Below are 26628 nucleotides of genomic sequence, written 5' to 3'. Positions count from 1 at the left end.
AATAAGAAATGAGTAGCCTACAGAATTAATAGAAACGTAAATAACAGTGGAAAAATATATTCAAAGTTGAATACATTAGAGGCGTATAGTTTTATATGTACGACAACAAACTAATAATATTCAAGGCTGACAAATATTCTAAGAAACCTTTTTACTTATTACTTAGCCTTTTGGATGGACGATGACAGAGTACCGTATTAAAAGTATATACCTTGAAGAAACGAAAACTTGACGTACAGAGAACTTGAACTGAAAACCTGAAAAATTATTGTAAACTTGACAAACTGAAGTTTTATAGAACTGAAAATAAGTCTTCCTCGGTAAATTAAAAAAGTTATACAAAATTTCAAGTTGATCAGTTCAGTAGTTCAGACGTGATGATGCGTCATTCGTGTCTTTCCTATCCCTACTTGTAAGCCAATTCCTTCCTTTATAATATTACAGATAATGTATTTATGAGGACCACTTTAAATTAGTGAAATAATATTTTCATGAATAAATAATTCATTTTCTTACTATTGATATTAAATATTCTGGTAGTTCATTATATTTATTTTTCATAACCTATAAACGATTTGGAAACGGAGCGAGTTAAAAAAGAGCAGAGCTATCTGCTCTGACTAATGACAGACAGGGTTAGAAAACCAATGTTAATCTCACTATACAAAAAAATTAAATAATAAATGAATTGATACATTAAAAAATGATTCATTGAATCATGAGATACCTGGAATGTTATCACAAAGTTTCAAGTATATATTCGCTTCAAACAATTCAAGCTGCACATCTCAATACAAAATTTAAAACATAGCCGAGCCTCTCAAGTGAGCCGACACAGAACAACTTTGTATAATTGAAAGATAATAATTTAAAGATAATTTAAGTATTATTTAAAGATAATTTGAGTGGAACATATTTGGCTCTACACTAACCACAATGCGATCGTAATAGGAATTAGAATACTCACTGTTGATCATACAATTTTGTTCGTTTATCTTGAAATAGAAAGGAATGAATGAGATAATTTAAAGTAGGCCTACATATAAGTAATAATTACAAAGGCTATCGATAGTTACTCAAGGTAAATCAATGAATAAAAAGTAAGAAAATTCTAAACCATAACTAAGTAAAGTATTATGAGGAATATAGAATAATATAAGCAAACAAAACAAAACTTCCTTCAGAATCAATCAGCACCATCCCCTGTTCAGTCATTCCTTCAGCACCAACTTCTGTAAAATATAACAAACATTCAATAAATGAACAATCAATTTGTTGCCAACCATATACGATATACAAGATGTTATACAAATACATATGCATTTTTATCAAGTCTCAAAAATGAGAAGGAATTCAATCAGTGAGAAATGTGAATGTATAAAAATACTACTTATTCTGCAGTTTTCAATGCTACATGAAAAATCACGAAATCTAATTTTTCACAGATTTTACAATGAAAGGTAAAAAAATCAGTTCGCAAGATGATCGCAGATCACGCGAGAACAGATCGCGAGCAGAGCACGAGCTTGGACATAGAATGTTGCGAGTGTTTCAATTGTAAACTACAATGAGTACAACTTGAATTTATTTATTTTATTCACAATCACAAATCATAATTGAAATATGATTGTCTTCTCCCAAATTTTTACAAATAAAAGTTTCAAAAAAGAATGAGGTTAGATTCCACTTTTCACTTCAAAAAGTCCAATTTACACTTCAAAACTAATGACTAACCTGAAAATTTTTAATTTTGATAGTTAAAACTAATTAACAACAAAAATATTTCACTCGAATCTCTACAAATTGGAAATGTTTGAGTAGTTTTACAAAATTTTGAGCCAGAAAAGAAACACAACTTCACTATTAGCACAGCTGGTTGGTTCTCAAAAGAGAAATTTGTCTAAAAAGAGGACTGGTAACGAAGGCCAAAAACGTAAAGGCTGATTTACACGATGCCAGTGGCTGGCATGCCAGTTTGGATATTGACTGGAAGGTCACTGGCAATCGGCGACTGGCATGCCAGCTTAAAAGCGGTACCCTGTTTACATGTTGCCAGCTACTGAAACAAGTCGGATGTGTTGGTGTAGTTCCACAGCGAGCGTGGTTTATGTGAAAGAAGTGCAGATCTTGGTTTTTTAAACAAATGACAGAAACTTATCAAACTTAATAGTCACTTATCAACCAATCTTCAAGCAACACTACTAAACACGTGGTTCATGTTCCGGCCGGTGACAGGGACTGGCGGGCGACTGTCGCCATTTACACAGTGCCTGTAGGTTGGCGTCACTGTGGTTACGCGGTAGAGGGGGAAGCTGGCGCGCCAGTAAAACAAAAATATTTGTTCTGCTGGAAATGTCCTTGGCTTCCTGGCTTCTGCAGTTATTGGCCTGAGCCGTTTACACAGTGCCAGTCATTGTCATCCAGTAACTGGCTACCTCAACTGGCAAGCCGACTGGCACCGTGTAAATCAGTCTTAAGTTTCTGAACATAATAATAACTGGTCTAATCTATTTTTTCATTGTTATTGTAATTCAAAACTAAGTCAATGTTATTTATCTATTCAACAATGATAGAAACACATCATCATAAAATGATCGGAGATGAAAAAAACATACTTATAGTCCTTACTATTCCATTCCCGAATTTTGATTGAAACGTAGTCCAAACAAGTTTATGTTTTGTCTACACTTTCAAACACAGATATTTTTGGTCCGAAAATAATAACAAGTAAATACTGTAAATACAGTAATTTTTTAATTGTTTTGAGTAGATACAGTTTTAATTATTGTTTGAATACCGATTCCAGTTATAGCTTAGAAAGCACATTTTGATTACAGCTCAGTGCTGAACTGCTTTTAACACAACGGGTTTTCATCTTGTTAGCTACTGAATGTTCGTGAGTTTAAAATCAACAATAAGACAGACACGCGATCATATTGCAAAACTCTAGCGTTCCGTTCGGCACTGTACGCATGTAAATCTGTACGCACCTTGAAAAGTGTTATATTGAAATAAAAATACATTTCTATTAGGATTAATATCGCTGTCATTTTCAACTTGTAACTTGCACCTCAGGCACAGTAGGTATTGTCAAGAAGGTTGCAACCAATTCTCAAGATTATGTTGACAACTCTGAGTGCTTGAAAGCAACAAGTGGAATAGCTGCTCAGAGTCTGTACTTGGTCCTTGCTTTTATAATGACTTGCGCCCTTCTGCTTCGAGCCAGCCCATTGCATATTATATGCAGCCGAAGGTTTTTTTTTGAAGGACAAAAGACAACCTATTTGCATCTGAAATGTCAGAAAGCCCTCAATATCAGTGGCCACCTTCAAATATGTTGACTAAAAATAATACTAGAAACCAAGAAAATACCATTCATGACATCAAGAAAAGTTAATTTCTAGTTGAGGAGCCAATTGAATCCATTGAACTAGTTCACGGTTTTGTACGTAGTAGAAACTAATTGTAAAATAGACATCAGGTTGGAAAAATTATCATATTGATTGGTTGAAAAGCAGGGTCCAACAATGAAGTAGTTGTTTTGCTCGCCCTTAACAAGACCATCTAAAAATCAGTCTCTTTAAAATGTGAAAAAGTTGAAGAGAGAAAGTTTTTAACTCTTAAACGCTAGAAGAATTTTAATGAAAATAGCTCAATTTTAAGGGAAATACCTCCATATTGACACCATCCCAATTATAAAACAGTTCACTGCATTTTTTCTTCTTCACTTGACAGCAGTTTCACAATTTGTCTGAAAAAAAAAACAAATCAATTTTTATTTTAAAATAAAATGATTGTTACTCTCTAGTTGACATTACAGAAAACTCCAGCTAATCCGGATTATAGGTTAATTTGTTAGTCTAGTCTAGTATAATCATAATATTATTATGTTTTATACCCTTTGGTTTTTCTTGCAAATAGAGATGATTTTAGTTTATTTTACATCAGTTGTACTCCATTATTTGAACAGTTTTTATTATTAATTAATGTTATTATTATTACTACTACTTTTACAAAATACAAATGAAATTAAACTAATATCCAAAGAAAAATCAATGGAATAAAATATTTTAATTATATTTATCTTCTATCAAATGAAATAGTTGATCGTTTCATGTTATAAACGGATTAACTTACTGCTGAACTTGAATGACACTAAATAAAACGAATCAAATTCAATATAATATATTGGCCAATAATACAATATTCACAAAGTTCTTGTTTTGAAACATGAAATTTATTATCAGAGTTCCTATAACTTACAAAAGAAACTATTTACAGTACTGTACAAACTGGCAAATTTACTAGAATCTTACACACAGTTTTTCATTGATTTTGTAGTCTTTCACCATTTTTCGTTTTTCAGTCTTTCACCATTTTACTATAGTTAATTTTTTAATTGAAAGGTGATCTTAGCAATTTGTTTTACATCACGTTAAACTGTCGGTCCCGGCTGAAGTATGACAGTCGTAAGGCCCATTGACGGCTTAAATTATATATTCAGGCGGTGGGACCTTCCCGCAAGGGACTCCCCACCAACAAAAGCCATACTAATTTACTTTTACTTTTTTTAGCAATTTGTGGAATTTGAAAAGCTCAAGCAGTTGATTTAGGTGTTGGAATCAAGGTGTAAAATTCTTGGTTAATGAACATTTTAGGTTTTTTTTCGGAGGATTACGATTTTTGAGTTTTTACATTTTTGGGGTTGTTGAGGGTAGAGATCGGTTAGGGGTGAAAATTTAGAACTAATACAGTATCATCGATTATAACCCAAAAGTGTAATCGATTATAAATTTTGAACTAATACAGTATAATCGATTATAACCCAGAAAAATCATAACCCAAAGTAATAATACTGGGACCAGCTCGTAGGCACTACTAAAGGTGCTTACAGATATACGCGCCGCGAACATGAGCAATTCACTTTTAATCAGCTGATTATATCTGTATTTTCACAGAACGGTAAGATACAGATATAAAAAGCTTGGCATCAGCTGAGTAAAAGTGAATTATTGCTCATGTTCGCGGCGCGTATATCTGTACGCACCTTTACACTTACGCGACTCAAGTCGAGAAGAGACTGCGGACTGCGACTCCAGTCTCTTGGCGTCGCAGCATGTGTTTTCAAATGTTGAAACTCAGACCAGTCGATTCTAGTCCCTGCAACCTACGACTGTGAGACTGAGTCGAGTGGCGACTCCATGTTTTGGTCGAGGAGGGACTTGAGTTGCGTAGTACCATGTATTTTTAATGAAGTGAGGTTAGAATTTGAAGGTTCATGATTAAAGCTCAGAGTAGAAACATTTTCTTTCTTGTTGCTTTTTTTCATCATTTTAGATAAGACAATAATACAAATTAGATAAGGCAATAATATATTCATAGTTATTATAAAAATTGTTACAGAATTTATTTATTAATTCAATAAAATTACAGAGACTAACAAAAAGTGAGTTGGGAAACCTCATAAATCCTTGCTTGTTGATGAACCAGTCAAACACTTCTAGTGATTAGTTGAAATTGGAATCGTCTAACAGTGATATAGGCCCTATGCCTAATTCCACTTTCCACAAAATTTTTTTGTTGCTGAAAGTCATGTACCTACAGTTTCAGTAAGGTGAATTCTAGACAATTTTTTCCTCAAATATGAATTATTTGTTGTATTGTTAGATAACAATGTGTTAGACATCAAACAATAGTGAAGAAAGATTTATTCGTAGAAATTCATCAATTTAGCCTCTCAAAAATCTATTTTATATTTCACTGTTATCATAATATGTAAATCTGTAAATCAGATTGATGGGAATGAGCATGTGCAGTACTGACAAACTGAAGTGAGGTTAGAAATGGAGTAGCATGGAACCGAAGTAGTGACAATGAGCAAGATAAGCGACTCAAGTTTCGAGAGACTGGAGTATCCCCTCGACAGTTGCGGTAGTGTGAGTAGTGCCTTGAAGTAAACCTATTGCAATGCACTATAGCTGTGCTCCTGATTTAACCACAGTGCTTGGAACATGACTATCGTATATATCCAACTATGGTACAAATGGTTCATGAGAAAACCTTAATGTGTACCATATTGGTACATAAGTATCGTTAAAGTGATGAGGTATTGATACTTACGACACGACAACATTTGTTTCCTCATCAGAGTCAACCGGGATCAGTCTTGGGTTGGCAGTGAAATCTTTGAACGCTGCATGGAATCGGTTTCTCAAAGTCTGCGTAAAGAAAAAAAACAGTTTAATTTGGTGATGAATTGGTGGTACGAACTTATAAACTAAAAACTTCTACTCACGTCATGAATAATATATACTTTTATAGTTACAAAAGAAAATCAAACAGTAGTAATTATATAAAGAACTTATTCAGGTCAAAATTACTAAATAGTTAGCTGGTACACTCGGGAGTGCCTCAATTCTGCGAGATTTAAAATTGTTTAGTTCATGAACATAACCTAAAAGGTTCCGTTAAATTAGGTTTTAAAGGTGAAAGAAAAGGTTGGGTTTTGGCCTTCAAATTGCAATATGTTTTAAATGTGTTGATAATAAACGGTAATAACGAAAAGTTAAAATACTCCTACATTTGAGATATCGCACGTATATCCCCCAATACATTCTATGACACCCCCCCCTTCAACACTCATAAGAGACTATATTATTTTTAAACTAATCGTATTTTTTTGTTTACTCAAAATTATCAAACAATTTATAACAGAAATATATTTTTCTACAACTGCGCGTAAAGAAAGAATTTACACACTCAATTCTCCTCGTAAAACAGCTTATTTCTGAGGAGAATCTACTTTTTCGCTCGCTAACCATCCGCGCATGCGCAGAAGAGTTTCTTTACGCTCCCTAATCAGCTGATTGTAAGCAGCTCGCCAAAAAGTCATATCTTAACCTAAAAAGTCGGTAATTGTAACTCCGCCGATATAAGTAATTTAACACGTTTGGGCAGTTGTAGAAAAATTTTTGTTTGTAATTCGCGCGTAATGCTTCTTTATCGCTCTTGCAAAATTATCACGCTCCGCTTCGCGTCGCGTGATAACTGTTTTGCGCGAGCGATAAAGTCGTGCATTACGCTCTTAATACATAAATAGCTATTTGGAATTAGTAAACAAATAATAGCATTACTCTTTTTTTTAAACATATTGTGAAAGGTGCTTACCAAAATGTCCTTATTTCGTGACATGTCGTAGGGGATATTTTTGATGACAACAAGTGGTGAGAAGGAAACATCGACTCGGTTGGCGAAGAGCACCAGTGACTGCAGGCTGACCATGGTGCTGTCGTGCAGCCACACTTTGTTGCCACAGCTTTGCTTCGTAAAGTACACCAAGTATTTACTTGGGAAATGATGAGTCTTGGCATTCACTGACTTGAAGCCAAGGTACACTTGCTTATCTTCATATGTCTCCAAGGCGGGTACTTGTTGATTGTTCATCATAATCAATTCGCTCCTGAAAGAATACATAAATTCATACTAAACATACCAGATATTGAACAAATTATCCAAAACATTTTGACCAATCCTTATATTCTGGTAATAAGTAGTCCGGGCGCAAGTATACCGGTTTTCATATTTTTTTCATCTGTTTTATATATTTTTTATCTGTAACTTTTGGTAATTTATAACCAGAGTCTAATATTGATAGTGTAGTGTTTTGAGTTAAACAAACTTAAAATATTCGAAAGATTTATAATAAACACGTGCTCGTTTCATGATTTATACGGCTTCAAAAACTTGGCTTTGAAAATTCCTACACAAAGGTAGGACCAACAAATATTCAAAATTCATTGATCAATCAAATTCATTCCTTAATCGTTAACAAGAGGGCTAACGTGCTATTCATTCTATGCTAATTCTATGGATTATGGTATCAGTCTATTAGTGTCAACCTTAGCTGGGATTATTAGTGTTATATCCGTAAAAATGCAACAGATTCGCATTAGCCTCAGAATGATACGGAATTGACACAGACTCAGATTTTCAATGTTTATTATTTTTTCAATTTAGGGTGGATCATTGTATTTTGACAATAATTTCGAAAATTTAGAAACTGGTTACTGGTTAAGTTTCAAGTTATAATTATTGGGAAAACACTAATCAAGATTGAAGGATACTCTTACCATACCCACCTAGTTTTAAAACAACAATAATTAATCTTGAACGATAATAAAAATGAACGATAATAAAAATATTATAGAGTATACTGACTTCACGTTGGCTACGTTGGGGTAGAGTGCAGCACAAACCACAGCTCGCAGCACGGCCACATTGTACGAGTTGACATTCAAGTTCTGGTCCGTGTAATTCAAGAAGTTTCCACTGGGAATGAACTTCATCTCATGCAAGCAGTCAGCTAATTGCTGTTTGATGGCACTGAAATTCACACATAACATATTAAAACAAGTGAAATAAAACTTCATAATGATTTTTCAACAGCACCCACTTTGGAATTCAGCTTTAGAAAATCAACTATCCTTTATTGGATACTCAAACGTAAGTATGATAAAATAGTCTGGTGAAGTAATAAGCAGCACTTTTGAACTCGATATCCATTGGACGGATATGTGGAGTGGAGTGGATGATGTCATTCAGTTGACATTCAATTGAATTTGATCAAATTAAAATGAAATTAATCAAATTATTATCAAGAAGCTCATAAGGCTAATCGATATTAGTTGCGATTTATTAGAAGAGAAGGCATTTAGTGAACGTTTACACAAACTTATCCAAACGTTTACGTTTTGTAAACATTTAGTAGAATGTGATCTGAGTTGTTTGATGATTGAATTATGACGATGGTAAGTATAGATAATCTTATCTATGATTATTATATGTAATATGCATAACCATAGATGTGCATTGGTAAATGAGTGAGCTTTCTTTCATTACAGTGCGTACAGACTTAAGGTAGGCGCACACAGATCGGACGGATCGGACGATTAGATTTGATGCATTGTTTTCAATTGGAGTGCGATAGGTATACGATGCGGATAGGTATGCGCACTCCAATTGAAAACAATGCATCAAATCTAATCGTCCGATCTGTGTGCGCCTACCTTTATGCGCCACGAACACGCGCATTTCGCTTTTCATCAGCTGATGCAATGATTATTACATCTGTATTTGCAGTTAACAAAGTAATAGTAAGATATAGATATAATTATAGCTTTGAACGCTCTTCATCTGTTCAGAGCTTTTCATGGTGGATTTTATTTTGCGTGACGTCAAAATGAATTGGGATTTGATTGCAAGGCCTCCCGTTTAGAAAACCGACAGTGTTACTGATTAAAGGCCCTATCAAAAATGTGTCAGCTCTTGAAGTGCGTTGCACATATCTGTGGCTAGCTTTCCAATCGAATTGGATTTGAGGTTGTGTTTATACTCTTTTGAAATATTATACTCATTTTCTTTCAACATACAACTAATAACATTCAATGCAAATTATAAATTGAATACAGATAAAAATTATAATTTTTTCAAAGGTTCTTCAGTAAAGGTTGAATTTAATATTAGGGTTTTCCAAATATCTTGCACGTCTGATCGATAACTCTACAGAATACGGCTATCCTTATCAAAAAGTAGGTAGCCTATTATAGGTTTCTTTTAGAAAATACAAAAATCGCATATTTAATTTCAAAATTAAGCTGGATGAATAAATTAAAATGAATTGAATTAAATAGCATTTTGCTAAATTTCAAATTAATAAATATTATTAGACATGATGGAACATATCAGATAGTTCAGGCATGTCTCAAACAAAATAAATAAACATCTACCGTATTTGTTTATATAGATAAGAGAAGATATAAAGATAGACTTGAGATGGAAGAAAATTATTTGAAAATGAACTATGAGCATGTATAAAATATTATATTAATCACAATAAACTAATGAGAAAAGTAACTAAATGCTTAAACAAAGGCGAATATTTTGGCAAACTCACCCCAGAAACTCAAGTGTTGCCTCAGATACAAAGTTTTCTTTGCAAAATTCTTCACTGCGGTTATCGCCTACAGCTTCCTCCCACAATCTCATCACAGTGCCTATCAGCAAGTGGTCTGAATAACGTTTCTGGTCAAGTTCCAGTTTTTTCAGTTCAAGTTCCTTTTTGAGTTTCTGCAATGGGATTCATCAAATACAGGTTATCACCAATATTACCATATAATTATATTCTGTCTGGAAATTGAAATAAGATAAAAGTTTAATAATTATAATTTAAAATAGTAATAAAATGTTTTTTTTTATAAAGAGATACTTTGATTTTCTAATTTCCAGATAAATATGAGTAGCCCTCACCATAAAAGTAAAGATATTCTGATAATCATTGCTAATGCCAATTGAAATGATACATAATTTGTATGAAACGATTTTTGATGAAATGACTCAACCCAATCATCTTTTTGAGAGATTTACATTATCAATTCATATTGCTTTTGAAGTCATATTTTACTTCTTTATTGATAAGCAGAACTGTTGGAGGGAGCCTTATTATTGGTTGAATATCCAAATATTTAATGATAAAAAATATTTGCAATTTCCATGCAGTGTGAGTAAATTTTATAGATGGTTACCCCTTCTAGGGTTAAAATTCAAGTAGAGCATAAATCAGCGAGTTCAAAAGTCTTTCCTAGATAACGGACATAATGCTAATGCAATAATTTTTCCTAAAGCGTTCATTCAGAAATGCTCTGACAGAAACACAACACGAGCTGACCAATTTATCAACAAGAAAACTACTAACAACATTAATTCTAGACAGTTGATATAATGATAATAATTGAATAGTTTAAAGAAATTTAAAAGACAAACTGTCTAAACTGACAAACTGAAGAAATGCAATCTTTAGGATGTCTTGGAAAAATTAGATTTTCACATTGGTTGAACGTGAAGTAATTTCATTCGCATTGAGTGATCAACTTTTCACCGTTAATTCATTACATTAAAGTGTTTTCTGATAAACTGTTAAATAACATTTTTCCAATAAAAAGTGTCTAAAATATTGTAAAACAGATGTCAAGAAATGAATAGATTAATAATACAAATAATTACAGGTTGAAGAACAAAGGGATCCTTCAAGCTGAGCGATGCAGCAATACTGAGTATAGGATCAAGGCAACGGAAGAACACTCCAAGGATGATCATTTTTGCCAGGAAATGGTCAACTGGTAAGAAAGCGATCAGGTTGCCCAAAGGAGTCAAATTCTCGTCAATATCCAGAACTTGAGCTTCAATCAGAGTCTGAAAAGAATCAAATGAGAACGACATCAGACATAAAATAAAAAATGCTCCATATACAAATAAATAAATGAGTGATTTTCATAAAGGTGCGAACAAATACAGACACGCGCATTTCAATTTTCATCATCTGTTGCTATGCTCATTATTGAGTCTGCATCTTACTGATTCTGTACAAATACAGATATAATAAGCATAGCATCAGCTGATGAAAAATGAAATGCGCGTGTTTGTGGTGCATAAGTCTGTACACACTGTAACGAAAGAAAGCTTACTCATCTTACATTGACCAATTACGTTATTACGATTGAAATGTTATACTTCATATTCTAAGCTCTTATACATTTTTAACATTATATTCTCTCTTTTATTTCTTATTTGTAAGGCATGCGGTGCATGCCTACCATGCTCAGAGAATTCGCCACTGATTTGTTCTGGGACTTCCCCTCCCCCGGAAGAATTTCAATTACACAGTCTGCGTCAAACTCCCCCCCCCCCATGTGGGTGGGATATCCTGTGGATGCGCCCTGTGGCAGCTTTGAATAAATAAAACAATCACAACTTTGAGAATGATTGCAACTTACTTCAATTGCCACTCTGATGTTGGCCACCGGTGGAGGATTGAGTAGCTTCTGTAGGAAATCTTGGGTTTTTCCAAGAGGCAGTAGTTTGCATTTTATTATAATATCTTCGATTCTTGACCTGCGGATTTCTGGATCTGGTTCAAGTTGAAGTCTTTGATCTCTTACTTTGGTGATGAAATGGTAACATTCTCCTTCTTGCAACCTTAGAAAGAAGAAGAAAAACATAGATTAGAGTTTGAATAAATATTGACAAAATATACACTGCTAATGAAAACTACTAGCTTAATTCGACATGAATAAAAACAAACCAGTAGGCCATCAAGAGATAAACAAATTACAAAAATAATCAAATGAAATCAACATAACTGATTCAGTTAGAAATAGATCTATACAGAAAACAGTACAAAAACATGAGACTGAAATCGCATAATAATTTAGAAAATAAAAGAGAAGGAGGCGACTTAATGATCTGACGATTCTTTACAAATTGTTGAATTTAACATTGGACTGCTTGCATTGATATTTGTGCCCCTAGAGGGGACCCGTTCCCGGACCATTTCACGCAGACGTCTTCATACTACAACTGCATATGCCTAAAATAGTGGACTGTCTAGGGTACTGCGATCAGGCAGTGAGACTGCTTCCGATGGAATAGATTTATTTGATGCGTCCGCTAGAGTGTGGTCATGCAGCTTGTAGTTTATTGTGGTGTCTTAGTATAATTACATTTCTTTGTCTACTTGCATAATATTTTTGCATGTTTTTTGCTTGGCTGGTCGACTTGCTTTGTATGTTCAGCTAAGTATTTCAAGTTCATTCTTCTTTTCTGTCTATATTATTCCGTTAAGTTACTTCTGTTTCTATCCGTACAATACCACATTGTTATGCTCACTTGCTGTTTAAACATAGTTGGTTCATAGTTCAAATATGGTTGTTAGGTGTGGGGAGTGGTTTAGGTTCAGTTGACAGTTGGGATAGGATAGGATAGGAGTCGAAGGGATAAACATGTTAGTTGTGGGTTAGGTTAGTTCAAGTTAGGCTAGAGTTCAGGCTAGGTCAGTAGTTGAGTTACGTTTGGCGATGAGTTTGAGTATCAAGTCTCTTAATAAATTAACCTACTAATACCTCAATTTTTATGGCGATTATGTTGAAGAATAATAATCAAAAGTGTAAGTAATTTTCAGTGATAAGATCATTCTATTATGTGAGGCCAAGCAGAGGTTGAAAAAAATCACCCTCATACCTCCATATTAAATAATCTCTACATATTTAAACTCGTTGGTGTTTTTCTGCAACTGTAACAGCTCCATTTTCAATTATTAATAGGGTTAGCGTTTACGACGCCCGTAAAAGTACGAGTCGTATGCATACGACTTGGATGCAAACATCTCAATGTCTATGGTAACGAGAATAGTTCACGTTTTAGGGTGTGATTAATAGTGAAAAGTAGTGAATTTTATAATATTATTTTGACTTGATTCTAGGCAGATATACTGTTGTTTTCTTTTCATAGTTTTGTAACTAGTTTTTCTCAGTTTCTCATACGTGATTCTGAGAAAATTTACTTTGATTTTGTAGAAAAATAGAATACGTAAAATTTAATCTATCTGACAGATTGCTCGACTTTACTAATTCACTTAACTTCATCATTGAATAACACAAATGATTCAAAACTTCACCTTCTTTAGTTTTTTGAATTTTATGCTGTATGGTAGTAATGCAATTTTTCCACAACGAACGGCAGAATTAACGCCCCACTTTGAGCTTGGGTCTGATTTGCATGCCACAGAATTGAAAGGAGATGTCATCTATCAGCCATCACAGTTGCCTCACATTTCTTTGTTGAAGGCCATTTAGAGCCATCCATTGTTCAATGCTGCATTGCCCTTCCTCATGACCACTTCTTTTGTACTGCTATAGTAAACGCAAATTGGAGAGGCGGGTGATGCACCATCTCTGAGTGAAATTGGTAAATTTCAAGCTTAACATTTGATTGCATATGTTATTCTAAATATTGGAGATGTGTCAATCATATTATGACAATTTTAAAATCAGGTCTTATTCATGTTTTAGAAAAACAAACAAATACTAGTCACTTGTCCAATTACAACGGTTCAGTTAAGGCTTGAATTGGTGCTTGAAATGTTGATGTCCATTCAAAATTTTTCAGTTGAAATAAAATGAATAAAAATATTTTTAATAAGAAGTCAGGTTATGATGACATTTCAAATGTAAACAAACACAAAGCAGACGAACTGTTGAACTTTTTTACTGCTTGAAATTTACCAATTTTACTCATATATAGAGCCACCATCACCCGCATCTCCAATTTGCGTTTACTATAGTGATTGTGAATGCCAGATATATATATATCTTGTTACATCTTCTAAAGGCCTTTTTTCTGTTCCAGGTTTTTGAGGCAAACTTATAGCAATCTTCTTCACCCCGTGGATTATTATCAAGTATTCCCACACAATCGTAATGACGTATTTATGGTTAATTTTTTACCTAAGTTTATCCCCTAGGGTGAAACAGTAGTGATTTATTATTCTGTTACAGTGAGATAGTAGGTAGAAAATGTGTTTTTAAAGACCAACCTTCCGGCACGACCCCTTCGCTGAAGGAGACTCGCTTTCGAGATGAACTCTGTGTCCAGAGTTGTTATTTTTTTAGTGGCGTCGAATCGGTTCACTTTGCACAAACCACAGTCAATAACAAACACTATATCATCGATAGTGATTGACGTTTCAGCAATGTTTGTAGCAATCACTATCTTTCTTACTCCTGTTTCAAAAATCAAACAATAAGCATGAATGAACACTAATATAATTATCATCATTATTTTTTGACAGTAGTAGCATGGAAAGTTATTTTTGAGAATACCATTACAATAGCAAATTACTTCTTAATATTTAGACCATTACAGTACATAAACATCACAAATTCGAACAGAATACACAAATGGACAAACAATGTAATAGTTTTTTAGTTTACGAAAATACACCATTTTTATTGCAAACAGCCAAATGCATTATTGAAATAATCGAATTAGATATAGGTTGCCGACTAGTGGCACTTGATGAATGAACTCATAGGTGATACAGTACATAGAAACAAATGTAATTATGTGACATGTGTTTTAAAGATGGGTCCAGCAAAACCCTGAACCAGTTTACTTAGTCAATAAATACTTTTTATCATAAAGGTTTAATTTCAAAATCAGACTTTGATTAGTAAAAGATCATTGAATAATCAATAGGACAGTTTGATTATTCAAGAAAATGTAGAATCATATCTCAAAGAGGGGAGAGAGTGACTGTGCTCCATTGGAATTCCAGAGAACAACAACTCCCAAATATTTTGTTAAGCTAGGTTAGACACAAAATATTATTTAATGGACTTTATTTAATATGATTAACAATAATTTCATAAAAAAATCTATAAATAATTATTCAACAATCCTAGTCATGAATCCCAAAGATTCTCTTTTTCAGGTTGACTAGTGGATTGTCGTAATTTTTGAATGTCGCTCAGTTCGCGGCAAAAGCGATACTAATGCCTCTGTCTAGTTATAGCGTAAGCTAAAAAGAGTCTGCGTAGTTGGACATCAATAGTTTTGAGGTTGTTGCTTGTTTTTTGTCGTTGTAGTAATGAATTCGAATATTGAGGATCGTGGTGTATTCCTTTTAATTTTCTTAATTCACACAATTTTGGAGCAGATTGTTGAAGCTCACTTTAACCTGATTATTTTGCTGTTTGTCAGAAGTTTATAATTTTCTCTCAAAGTTAAACCGTAATTGAATCAGGAATCTTGTTCAATAATTGTGCTTGTAACCAATCATTTTTATTAATTTATATGTATTGAACCATCATTTTAATTCCCATTTCTCTAATAACTGTTCTTTCCATATTCCTACATCCCCAATACACAAATTAACAAACGATATTATAGGTACTGGCGAAAAACATGGTAAGTCCTTTCTTTTGATCATTCTTGTGTATCCGCAAACTTGATTCCATTTGAATATTTATACCCCCTAAAATTTATACAGTCCACTTTTGGATTATTTATAATCCAACCAGAACAACTAGAAAATTAGCTTAGTCAATAAACTGGTTGTCAACACATTACCTGGTTTAGGAGTTTGGAACGCCAATTGTTGGTGTTGTATGGAAGTTGAGCTATGAAGTGCAATTATCAAGAACTCATCTGAAATAATAAAAAAAATCAATACAATTTGCAGCAGATATTCACAATCGACATAAAAAAATCAACAATTTTTACATATTTGAATGAACATAACAGCCTAACTATGGTATTTTCAGAGGTTTTCAACATGCTAGAACCCGTAATAATGCCAGCCTCCAATAGATGGAATAAAAAAGATAATTCGTAAACGTAAACTTATTTAAGAATGGACTCGTATAGTTGATGTTTTTATAATTCATTTGTGATCTTAACTAAATTTGTTGAGTTCACCTATGGAGATTTCCACATTTAAATTGAAATAGTTTTGTCTTAGAACTAACTGAATAAAGAGTGAGAAACAAGAAGCTTTCAACTAGAGGCGATTTCTAAACGTTTTTCGATTTGGATGAACTATAAAAGCTATACAGTTTATCCTAAGTAAAAATAACTTATCAAGTTGGCAAAATTAAAAAACATTGATGTTTTATCATTAATTTTTCGAGATATGACCACTTGAGATTTTGCGACAGATAATTTCAAATTTGGTTAATAAATTCATAACATTTTTAGAATAGCTTATACACTATTTTATACAATCTTACTTTATATCATTCACAGTATTTCTTATTTTCTTTTTCAAAATATCAATTTTCATTTTGAATATGATAACTGACCAAAAATTATAAACAATACCGTAAAGAATGTAACCGCAAAATTTGATGGGTTTTTCTGGTCGCAAAAATGTAGGCGCGCTCATATATAAAACAAGTGATAATAGAAAAAAATATCTTGGATTATTATTTATTTTGATATCAAAGATGAAAGAGTACCGTACTAAAGACCTAACGACAAATAAAAAACATGAAAAAGTTTCACAGGTGAAAAGTCTGCTGTCTGTCATTTCCATCTGCATTTACAATATTTTGGTTGAACTACAAGGAATTAAATTTAAATTGTATATGCTCACTGAGCCGTTTCAAACAACAGAAGTTCCCATTAATTTCAACTTTGATATGTGCTACTACATTATTATTCAATTTTAAATAAATTAAGGTTTGTTATTAATAATAAAATTACACAGAAAAACATTTGATGGATTTCAGGGAATTTTACCCATAATCACCTACTTTTCATATTCAATGGTAACTGTAGGAAAAATTTTATGTGAAATACGTGCGCAAAGCTCCTCTGCTGCACTCAAGAAACCATTCCGTTTCTTTCGTAAACGTTTCTTTCGGTGCAGCAAACTGTCACTTAGCGCACTAGTTGCACAAATAACTATTTCCGATTTGTAAAATGGAATTTTTGATCGGCAAACTGTAGTATTCTCTACATTCGAAAGATAATGTTCGAATCTAGCCTAATGATTATGGGTGAAAACAGGGTGATGCGGCAAAGATAGTTTCAAGCATTACATGCATCATTTAATGTAATTAGATGGTGGGGAACTGTGGTTGCTCCAAATAGTGGAGCACTATGTGTGCGCCCCGCCCATTTAAAAACTGACTTGATTTGAATACATGCATTACGTTAAACACTAAATCTTGAAGCTACCTTTGCCGCTCCACCATGTTTCCAAATTAAGAATGAAGAGACGGCATAAGGATCTATCGAGTTCGGCAAAATGTTTATGCTCATGTTGCACTCAATATCAAATAATCCACACATTCCATTTTCCATGCTATAGATAGCCCAAAATCCATTCAATTATGGTAATAGAAAATATTTATCTTTCTAGAAGGAGAATGAAATATGTATTTTTATAGTGATACCATAACAAATTATCCTTAATACATTATTTACCTTCTGGGAATCGTCCACACTCATCCAACATGTTGTAAAGATTCGAAATGCTGTCCCATCCTGGAAGGAAGACCAGAATAGCACCCGGCTGCCTCTTTTCGAAGCAGATGTGATTGATCAGATTAAAAACGTTTTCAACGTTCAGAAATTCAACTTTGAAATCCGTCAATTGCTGCACAACATTATTCGGATACTCTTTGGTTCTATTCAGTCGCCTATACAAAAATATTAGAAGTTTAGTTACTGAAAAAAACAGTAATTTGAAAGAAAATAATATTTCATTGCAATCAATAACTAACAAGTAGCCATATAAAAAATACATCAAAATAATATAGACGTTCTTGAACAAGATTCAAAGAACATAAATAGTTTTAAAGAACACTGAAATAAAAGAATAAACCACACAAGAATAGAATGACTTATTTTGTGACATGGCGAAGTTTGGACAGTAATGTCCACTCCATCACTTAACCACGTCGTTAGCAAACGAATCTGCATTTGCTGAACACGTTTTACATTAAAAAAATACTAAACTAGCATAGAGCATAATTATCGATATTGGATTTTGTACAAGATACTGAAAAATTAGATACGAAGGAAGGAAGAATTTATATTATATAAAACTCAAAATTTAATAGCATTCATAAGCAAAACATTACACATGCTTAAAATCATAACCAAATATTTGAAAGAATTTTAAAATAAATTGATAAATCAATATTTAGTTATTTATGATTAGGGCTCTACAAAGTGCATCGAAGTGGGCTGTATCCAAGAGAAAATCATTTTTCATATTCTCAATAATGTACTGTATCTGAGATGTGATCAGCATCATTTCTTCTACAAACATTACAATTGGGATTATCTTGACTTGCGGGCACTGCTGAGGCACTTCAGATGCAAGCTCCTATTATTTATCTAGTATTCTTTAATTTCCCTCTTGTTTTTAAGCAATTTTATCTGCTGGCACAGCATCTATACCATCTTTCTTTCTGAACATATTCATCACTGATATCAAGCTCGTTGAAAAAACGTATATATAATATCCTTTGAGCATCCCAGTACATCCTCATCTAATTCTCACTACAAATCTCTCTGTAATATTTCTCTAGCAGTTGATAAATGTGAGAAGTACAAATAATATTATGAGAGATTCCTTCAATATAATGTGAACTTTATTTGCAGTTCTAAATGCACCATTAATATGCTGTCTCAAATAAAGTGCTGGAGCACAGAAAATACTCAAGTCATCAGTTGTTAACTCTTTACACCAGATTGAAACAATCAGCATTTGCCATTGATCATAACTTACTTTTTTGACACTTTTAGTCTTTTTATATAATTACTTTTTTCTTTAAAAATTCGTTTCAATAACCTGGCCCAGTACACAAAGACCTTACATTACACAAATATTAAATAAAAAACATCTTCTGTCTCAGAGAAATATAATAATTAGTATTGCTCCTGAAGTAAGAAACGTTTATGGGATGAGTCATTCCTTTAATAATATTACTTGGTAGTGTTCTAATTATTTGCACACCAGCTTATAAGTAAATGCAGCTTTTTACCCCGAACCTTCGAAATTGTGCCTCTCACTTTCAACATGTATTTTAAAGCCTAATAATTAAATGCAGCTTTTTACCCCGAACCTACGAAATTATGTCTCACTTTCAATATTTATTCTAAAGCCGGAGATACAAATTTGATTTGTAGAATTTGCAACATCGCTGTCATAATAAACCTTCAATTAAGCAATGATTGCATACAATTGATGACAATTTTCCAACAAACAATACTTACTCTAGATATTGCTTCATCATAATAGCATAATCGGTCTTTTTTGCATGGAAATTATTATTAGATCGACCCAATGTAGCTCCTCTTCTCCCCATCCCCGTCGACCTCTGGCTCTGAACCACTGAGCTGTTAGGCCTGACAACAATGAAAAACATGTTATAATTAGAATATAGGGCCCTTCAGTGAAACGGGAAGTTGTGACTAATTCTCAAAGAGAAATATTTTAATGGTCATAAATATTATGTAAAAGTGTATTTTTTGCTACACTGCACAGAAAACGTACAATTCCCGCACATTTTTTAGGTTGGAAAAATACTGTTTTACTAGCAGTGTAGATAAAAAAAGCTGATCTTAATTTGGGCCCGGAAAAGAGAAGGTCAGTCGCGATACCCGTTCAGAAAGTGGTCACTTTCCGATAACTTCTAGTTTTCATGTATTTTAAATGGGAGTATTAATCGTGCACGACGAGAGGGACCCTGGTCCTTACATTTTTTCGTCGTGCGCTATCTACAGATAGAAATCTGATCAGCTATTTCTATTTACAACTTTTTGATCTTTTGAATATGAGCTATGTTGAAACACGTGAAGTTGCGTAGCCTATTCAATCATTTGTTGTTTACACATTCACATATGAGTTACTTGGTGGTGAATGTCTTTTGCAGGGCTTGCATGAAATTCCAGTCTCGGCTAATGAATCATACTCGCCCTCGCCCTGCAAACGACCACTTCCCCCCCCCAACTATAATATAATTAAAAATGCATCTGCTATAAGTCCTACATTCGAATCTATACAATTCTTAAGAATCCCAACACATTTTGTAGCATATCACTGTTATTCCTTGAATTTCGTCCCAGGGCTTGGATAATTCTGGGTGAAACACTCTTGCTTTCAAGAATAAGGTTGGAGGTTGTCAAATATGGAAATAAGGGAGGGGGGATACGGATTTATACCTGTTTCGGGAAATAACGTCGCCTGGAAACAGAGCATTTACAGCAACTCTTGTTGCAATATTGTCTATGGAGCAACAAACCACACTGCTTGATTCAGAACTGTGGAATCGGAACTATCCCAGATTCAGAAATAGGAGATACAAATTTGACGAAATACACTGGTCAATATGCTGCAAAATGTGACGCAAAATTTGAAAATTGCATTGACTTCCAATATGGACATTTGGCAGATGTTATATTCAATAATATAATTAATTCTCACTCATTTTACCTTTTTAATTCATATTTATAACCATTGAATTACAAAAATAAATATCTTAAAAGTATTATTCATTTATTGAAGTCTTCCCGTTTCACTGAATGGCCGTAGGCCTATATAACCACGAATATATATCGTAAATAAAAAATGGCAAATATAGTAAAGGTTTTCAATGAATCCGTGGTAGTGACATTTAAATATTATTATATTCGTTATGAATTTATATCAAAGTATATTATATCAATGGATATCCATTGGGAGACATGAGAAAATTGACGTATACAATAGTTACCTACTCAATAAAATTGTACTTGATAGAAGTATTAAATAAATCAATTACAAAAAAAAAATGAATAAGTGGGCCTACTTATCCTTACAATCGACACAACTTAGTTTTTGTGGTAGAGATCGTAGCGATTGATCAATGAAAATAAAAAATGGAGAAATTGATAAACAATAAATGAATGATTGTGGATAAACTCTAAAATACTATAGAGAGTGTTGAATTGATGGATACGAAAGTCGTAATTTCCATAGTTAAAAATTCCCGAAAATCCTGTTCAATATACTTACTTTATCACGGATAAAATGTCCTCCAGAAAATGTACTTTTACTGGAAACATAGATCCAGGAATTTCCAACATAGGACAGTTATTGAAATATGCTGAGAACATATGGGAGTTCATCGTGGCACTCATGAGTACAACCTTTATGTTTCTCTGAAAATTGAGAACATATATACATCACATAAATACATGATTACTACATTACATACAACTAACATAGATTATGGTGTTATTAAAAAATAACGAATAAGCTTAAATTAATAAATAATAGTAATACATATATCAACTTTAAAGTTCACGGTATGAACCTGCGAATTTCAGTTTAATCATCCTGATTCCAAGACAATTTTCTATCGGTGAAAGTTTGTTCAATTTTATCATGAAATTTGAACTGTTTACTTGACTATCCAGTTAACAGTAATGGACAGTGATACATACAAAATTTTAAAAATTATACAACCATAAATTACTTTGGAATTATAGCAAACATTTACACTTTGATTTATCTTTGCTTCATACCTAATTCAGATTTGTAATAACATGATAAATTTTTACACATGAATTCAGTTAAGGAATCAGGAACTACTGTATGAAACATCAATTTAAATACAATAAAGATTTTACTAACGTGATAATGCTTCAATTACACGTGTGAAAAAAGTTTAGATACCCATAAAGGTATGGCATACCCTGGTTGTGAGTTCCTTCATAACTGCCATAAAGAAGTCACTTGTGACATCTCGCTCGTGTATTTCATCCATCAGGAGATGGGATATCCCTTGCAGTTCAGGATCGTTGTGCATATTCTGCAGCAAAATTCCAGGAGTACACAGCAGAATTGAACCATAAATACGTGGAGTTTTTCTGGAGAAAAAATAGTATTAATTGAAAACTACCGTTATAATTACAATCAGAAGGTATGAAATTGTTACGATGATAGTATTGCTTCTTGATCATGACTTTTCTGATTTCAACAACTTTTAAAATATAAATTATCAATCAATCTAATTTTAAAATATAAATTATCAATCAATCTATCAGTCACTTATCAACAAATAAAAAATAAAATTAACAAAGGTTGTACAACTATTGCACTACTCATAAACTTCCATCGTACTTAAATGTACTAGAAGTGGGTAATTTACCCTGAGTAAAACCTTAAAAGGTTTTAATAGAAATACGTCCATATAGGAAAGAGGAATTTCTAATTTGAGGGTATTTTTTTACTGTTTGTATGCTTGTGTTTGAATTTTAATTTCTTTGAATGTAAATACTTTGTATGTTTGATTTATGACGATGCTACGCATCTGTACAACTGTTTTCTGAATATATCTTGAATTTGAATCATATTATTTATTAAGTAGTGAGATTGTGTTAGTTTAAACAGCGGTTAATCTAATTAGCGCTGGTTCAGCATTGTTGAAGAATACTTCGTTTATGCAAGAAAGAATTAATCATTAAATCAAGAAAGAATTATTAATAACAATAGTTCTTATATTGACAGAGTTAAAACCTTCCCTAAATCGTTTCAAGTCGGACTTTAGAAGTGCACGGCGGCGCTGGCATATAAAGCTTTCACATTTTATTTTGCATACGCTGTTTCTAATTCGATTAACATCATCAATTACACTAAATGAAATCCTATACTATTAAACGAACAATTTCTGTTTATATGTTTGTATTTCACCGGATCTCGAAAACGGCTCTTAACGATTCTCACGAAATTCAGAACATAGTAGGTTTATTATATAAAAATTCGATTGCACTAGGTCTCATCCCTGGGAAACTAGCTGAAGGACATTAAAAGGATGATTATTATTCATGCTTGGAAAAACAGCTTATAATTTTATTATTTCGTCGTCTGTTGATAATGGAAGTGAGTGAGCGAGTTCATGTGTGTGGGACTGTGTCAAAATTATGACTCAGCCGTTGAACTTTTGTAATCATTCAATCAGGTACTTAGAACCGGTTGCAAAAAAGCCGGGTTATTTTCAATCCTGATTAATTCCACTAGATCCATCTTTTTGAAATGGTATTCTCTGATTTGTTTCACATGAAATCAATCAGGATTAAAATTTAACCGGCTTCTGTGCAACCGGGCCTTTGTGAGGGAAATTTTTGCATTCCTCTGGGAATTAATCTCAATTTACTGTGATTAGATAGAACATTTCTGTATGAACTATGAATGTTATTATAATTTATTCTTTCGTAATAAATTTGTTATGCTTTTGAACTCCAGAGCGAAGCTGGGTCCCCGATATTTAAATTGATATTAGCATTGTTTTTGATTGAGAAGTTGAAAGAAAGCTTACTTTTCGAGACGGACTTGATAGCCAACACTGGATTCTTCCTCGCCCACGGTGTCGCATCGTTCGTCGGCGATTCGCTGAGCGATGTCAATATTTGTTAATGGTATTATTCATATTATTTACCAAGCATACACATGCTTTATTTTAGGGCTGTTTCTGTTTTTCTTATCATGCGCTACAGGCAGTAGTTTTTGTTATTCAATTTATAACCTTAGACTAGACACATTTTTCAATTCTTACTTTATACTAGCTTTTTCTTTATATTAATTATTATATTTCATGATGTTTTTTCCTTGTTAATTTTTTCGTCTATCTGATCACACTACTGGAAACGTGATCGGTAAAATTTCCAAAATACTATTCAATTTCTAATTATATGTTATGTAATTTGAGGAGGAAATAAATTCATTTATTCATTCATTTATTGTATTGGATGTGCCTAAGAACTATTCAGCAATAATAAATGGAGTTAATTATTGGAACAAAATCTTATTACTAAAACCAATTAGTACCTATTGTAATAGAGCACATCTGCGATAGAAATTCATTATTATTATTATTATCATCATCATCATAATTTTAACAAAATCTGTATTGTATTGAATATGCATACTAGATCAGCAATAAAAATGCATTATTATTATTGAAACAATGGTTCAATGCAAACTGTGAGTGTCTGTTGAAAAGAAGATTGAACAGATCAGACAACATATGAAGAAGCACTCAGGCCTGGTTCACACAAACAAGTTTATATTTATATGAAAGTAAAAACACTTCACCCACATGGGCTACTTTTTAACAAATTAATAAAAACAATATATTTCAAAATGAAAATGACCCAAATTAGGGTCGAAACTAGTTGTTGAACTATTTTAAAGTTTTTAAAAAATAAAGGGTACTACAAGATTTTTATATTGTTTTTATTAATTTATATGAAAGTGTTTATATTCAAGTTACTTGTTACGTCTGAATACTCAAATTCATAAACTGTTTTGAAACAGGCTACAACAAATGATTTTTCAGATCCTATTATTTCACATTATCAAAGATACGTCACAAGACCAAGTTTTTTTCATCAATAAAGCCTCTTACCAGTTGGTCCACTAATCACGATGAATTGATTCTTCTCAATGACATCAATAATTGAATCTTTCTTCTGATAAATTGGCAATTCTTGCCTAATTTTCTGGAACTCTTGATATTGAGCAGAGAACTTTTTCTCCTCAAGTTCACATTTTAATTTTCGATCCAAGTCGAACTCATTGGACTGCAGAACAAATGAACAGATATTAAAACAAGAGGTAATTATACAGAACGGACACATCAGGTATTTTTCAATGAATATACACCCTATTTCTTTCAAAACCATAGCTTTCGATTATCTGATGAAATTTAGTCTGACTTATATTAATAATGTATCACTGATTTTCAAATATACTTATAAAAAATCTGGTGTGGTACACTCGCACAACTTTCCTTGCTCATTGAACTGTGAGCCTCATTCTTAAACGAGAATAATTTAGAGGAATAAAACATAATGACGATTGGCGGCAACATATTTGAAACTAAGATCAGACTACTGTATATGGGTATATATAATTGTTTTCAGACTACATTTTACTTTGAGTAAATCAAAGACCTTAAAGATGCATATCTTTTGTATCTCTTCAAAGTCTTTGGTGTAAATTGTAAAATTCGATGATTTTTTAAAAGTCGACAAAACAGCTGTTCTACAGATGAAATATCTCGACCATGTGTTCTTTTTACTTTCCTTGCCCTATAATTACCATAGGTAAGGAAAGTATTGCTTTCCGAAAAAAATTAAGGTACCCCAATTCCTAAATTTCTATACGTTTCAAGGTCCCCTGAATCCAAAAAAATGGTTTTTGGGTATTGGTCTGTATGTGTGTGTGTGTGTGTGTATATATGAGTGTATGTGCGTCTGTGTACACGATATCTCATCTCCCAATTAACGGAATGACTTGCAATTTGGAACTTAAGGTCCTTACACTATAAGGATCCGACACGAACAATTTCGATCAAATGCGATTCAAGATGGCGGCTAAAATGTTGTTAAAAACAGGGTTTTTCGCGATTTTCTCGAAAACGGCTCCAACGATTTTGATTAAATTCATACCTGGAATAGTCATCGATAAGCTCTATCAACTGCCACAAGTCTCATATCTGTAAAAAATTCAGGAGCTTCACCCCATCTATGCAAAGTTTGATTTTAGATTCTTAATTATCAGGCTTCAGATACAATTTTAACAGAAAAGTTCAAGTGGAAAAGATTGAGCATAAAAATCTCTACAATTAATGTTCAGTAACATTTTCACCTAAAATTGAAAATAAGCTCGAAATTCGAGAAAATGTGATTATCCAATTGCAAACTGTTGATTCCATTAAATGATTCACTATGAAGAGATAGCAGACCTCGTATGTCTCCGTATGTCCTGTCACCAGATGACTCAGATCTTTGTTTATAAGTAGATTTGAGATGCGTGTGAACACTAGCGTCAGGTGATCAATTCTCATAACGGCAAGGGAAATTGTGTGAGTGCGCCACACCAGATTTTTATAAACTGCTCTACCTACCTATCTCATGCACGAGAAGGATTTCACGAAGTCCATTTCTCAAGGATGGGGTGGACCCCATTAGTTTCCAAGGAAAAAGACTCATGCCAGTTGATAGAGCTGATAAATAACTATGCAGGGTATGAATTTGAAATAAATCAGTCATTAAATAAATAAGTCATAACTCATTAAATAAATAAGTCATAACTCATTAAATAAATATAAGTCATAACTCATTAAATAAATAAGTCATAACTTATTAAATAAATAAGTCATTTTTGAGAAAATCGTGAAAAACATGTTTTTTCGTAATTATCCGCCATTTTTCTCAAGAATATTATGGAGCTCCTGC

General features: G+C 32.9%; 2 protein-coding genes across 7 annotated transcripts in view; both read right to left on the bottom strand.

Annotated features, from left to right (window-relative positions):
* LOC111054502 (ATP-dependent DNA/RNA helicase DHX36-like) lies at window positions 1-23872 on the bottom strand. Its single transcript, XM_039444302.1, has 15 exons — window positions 23706-23872; window positions 22083-22257; window positions 21401-21546; window positions 19621-19752; window positions 17821-18035; window positions 15961-16038; window positions 14426-14612; window positions 11829-12030; window positions 11059-11247; window positions 9953-10125; window positions 8218-8382; window positions 7168-7459; window positions 6121-6218; window positions 3672-3751; window positions 1-1232 (listed from the first exon to the last, which is right to left on the bottom strand). The coding sequence occupies exons 2-14, from the start codon at window positions 22194-22196 to the stop codon at window positions 3706-3708; spliced, it is 2037 nt and encodes a 678-aa protein (XP_039300236.1). The 5' UTR covers window positions 22197-22257; window positions 23706-23872; the 3' UTR covers window positions 1-1232; window positions 3672-3705.
* Window positions 23873-24619: 747 nt separating this feature from the next.
* LOC111054505 (nucleolar protein dao-5-like) overlaps window positions 24620-26628 on the bottom strand; it is a 42167-nt gene continuing 40158 nt past the window's right edge. For 5 of the 6 annotated variants that reach the window (XM_039444287.1, XM_039444278.1, XM_039444292.1 and 2 more), the window contains one exon: window positions 24760-24969. In XM_039444287.1, the coding sequence (XP_039300221.1) occupies window positions 24778-24969 (192 nt within the window). In that variant the 3' untranslated portion in view covers window positions 24760-24777. Of the gene's footprint in view, window positions 24970-26628 lie in introns of all 6 variants that reach the window. The other variant, XM_039444297.1, reaches the window with a different exon arrangement.

The sequence above is a fragment of the Nilaparvata lugens genome, chromosome 1 (assembly GCF_014356525.2).
Source record: "Nilaparvata lugens isolate BPH chromosome 1, ASM1435652v1, whole genome shotgun sequence".
Taxonomy (NCBI): domain Eukaryota; kingdom Metazoa; phylum Arthropoda; class Insecta; order Hemiptera; family Delphacidae; genus Nilaparvata; species Nilaparvata lugens.
This window is presented reverse-complemented; position numbering and strand designations above follow the sequence as displayed.